The 2,643-nt window shown below is 37.6% G+C and overlaps 1 protein-coding gene across 1 annotated transcript; it reads right to left on the reverse strand.

Annotated features, from left to right (window-relative positions):
* Positions 1 to 1,451: 1,451 nt before the first annotated feature.
* On the reverse strand, positions 1,452 to 2,350 carry LOC143929561 (vomeronasal type-2 receptor 26-like). The gene has a single exon (XM_077453440.1). It carries the CDS (start codon positions 2,334 to 2,336, stop codon positions 1,452 to 1,454), a length of 885 nt encoding a protein of 294 aa, XP_077309566.1. The 5' UTR covers positions 2,337 to 2,350.
* Positions 2,351 to 2,643: the final 293 nt, after the last annotated feature.

A 2,643-nucleotide genomic window follows, 5' to 3' on the forward strand; every position in this document is an offset into this window, starting at 1 on the left:
AAGAAGTAGGGGGGTAAGAAGGAAAGGGAAGGGGAGGCTGGCATGCATGGTGCACAGTAAAGTATGTGTCACAGTACATTTTAGTCTCATGAGGGGATGAGCCAAACAATAACCTCAGGGGATCAACCTTAAGATATAAATAATGTATTCATCAGATGTGGTTTGAGTCTCAGTGGGGTTGTACAATTATCTCCTTATAAGTTGTGGTGTCCTTGCATTCCATCCACGGAGTCCAAGTTAGGGTGTGTCGTTGAAAAGTGTCCTTGTTGCGGTGAGTGATATCTTCCATGAGATGAACCTCTGAAATTTTTTGAAACCACTTTTTCATGGTTGGAGTCTCTGGCTGACCCCAAAGGGTAGGTATGAGTGCTTTGGCTGTGTTGAGCAGGTGAGGGACTATAGAGCGTTTATATCTTCCGACTGGTTCCTTGGTAGCATGGAAGAGGATGGTCCATGGGTCTGAAGGGAGAGTAACATTGGATATTTGTTGTATGATTCGGATAATGCTAGACCAGAAGGGGCGGATAAGTGAGCACAAAAAACCCAATTTTTTTGAAATGGTACTCTAATAACACACACAGTCTTTGATTTCAGCAATATGTGTACAGTTAGAATTCAACTGAAGTTTGATGTAAAATTCAATCTGAATTTCAGTCCGAATTTTGTTTTGTTATTCGGAACATTTGATAAAAATCGTTTTTTTATTGTAATTTGGGTATTTGGTTATATCCGAATCTCCGAATAACAAAAATGAATCTGAATATTAATTTGTAATGAAACGAACCACACGTGTCTAATAAATGCAATTATTGTTGCAGCAGGTTCTATACACAATACAGATGTACCACTTTACAGGCAGACTAAGGGGTCCCACCAGGGACTATATATATATAGAAGGAATTTTTCATTTTAATAGTTATTTCTCATTTTGATGGTTTCAATTTAAGCATCGGTAAATCACTGCTCATTTAAAAATCATCTTTTTTACAAACTTTTTTTTCATTGATACATGTCCCCCAGGGCAGTACCTGGACCCCCATAACCATTGTTTGCCCAATTACTTGCATATAAGCTTTCAAAATGGGCTCTTGTTGATTTTCTCAGTTCGGGTCCCATAGACTTCAGTGGAGTTTGTTATATGGCTCTGAACTTTAGCAATGTGCATAAAGTTCTGCTGCGAACCGAACAGGGGGCCGTTCGATCCATCTTTAAAAAAATAATTTTATGCTGTATTATTTCAGAGCTGCAGATGTGTGTGTCTTATGGGCGCGTTTTTTTTTTTTTTGCTTTTTTCATGATTTGGAAACATTGATATCTTGATGATTGGATTCTTTAATATATTTTAAATATTTGAATGATTGACATAAATAATAATAATAATAAAATAATAATAAAAAATATACATAACTGTCTAATTTTTTAAGTCTTTAAATAAATAAAGTTTATATATTTCATTGACTGTGCAGATAGCCTTTAGTATTCAGCTCAGGCCTACAGAGAATTATAAAGCATTTTGTAAGAAATATACAATATAAGAGACCATTATTGGAAATCAGGATGGCGAATATCTCCACAGCCACCGTGTATTTCCCTTTGGTGCTCAGATAGGCCGGGATCATGGCAATCCAGACACTGCAGAACACCAGCATGCTGAAGGTGATGTATTTGGCTTCATTAAAACTGTCCGGTAATGTCCTGGCAAAAAAAGCTATAATAAAACTAACAGCAGCCAGGATCCCCATATATCCCAGGACAGAGTAGAACCCGATAACTGACCCTTCATTACACTGAATGATGATCTTCTCCTGGTAGGAGTGTGTGTCCAATTCCTGGAAGGGAGGAGAGATGGACAACCAACTAACACAGATTATAACCTGAACATTGGAACAAGCTAAGACTATACAGGTGGGCAGTTTTATTCCAATCCATTTCTTCCACATGCTGTTGGGTTTGGTGGCTTTGAAGGCAATGCAAACCATAATAGTCTTGGCCAATACAGAAGATACGGCTATTGTAAAGAGAATTCCAAAAGAAACTTGGCGTAACAAGCAGGTTACATCCACAGGACGACCCAGGAAGAAGAACACACAGAGGAAACCCAACATGATGGAGACCAGGAGGACAAAGCTGAGGCTCTTGTTATTGGCTTTCACAACTGGTGTGTCCTGGTGTAAAATAAAAATGACGAGTACTAGAAGAGTCTTCCCAAAACACAACAGTGAGACGACTATAAATACTAGTGAGAGCGTGTCATCAGTGAAGGAAAGAAATTCTGATTGTTTGGATATACAGCGAGTTCTGTTCTCATTTGGCCATTCATGATCGGGACATCTCATGCAGTTTTCACTATCTGGAAAACAAAATAAAATCAATGAACACTGTGATCATTTATCTTGTCTTGGTTTACTTATATGGGTGTAATCAGATATTAATATTTGTCAAATATCTAATAAACCAAGCCTTTCTTTTCCAGGTTACAATCCTCTCTAAAGACAAAACATTAACCACTTGCTGATCGAGATACATATGTAGAGATGATATTTTTGCCTACTAATGCTTTAATATGTAAACCTATAGACAGTGTTATAACTTAATATTTGGCACCATCTAGCGGCCAAAAACAGGAAATGGACTTGGATTATA

This window comes from Lithobates pipiens, unplaced genomic scaffold (assembly GCF_037356315.1).
Source record: "Lithobates pipiens isolate NorthernLeopardFrog02 unplaced genomic scaffold, aLitPip1_a1.2 Scaffold_24, whole genome shotgun sequence".
Lineage (NCBI taxonomy): Eukaryota > Metazoa > Chordata > Amphibia > Anura > Ranidae > Lithobates > Lithobates pipiens.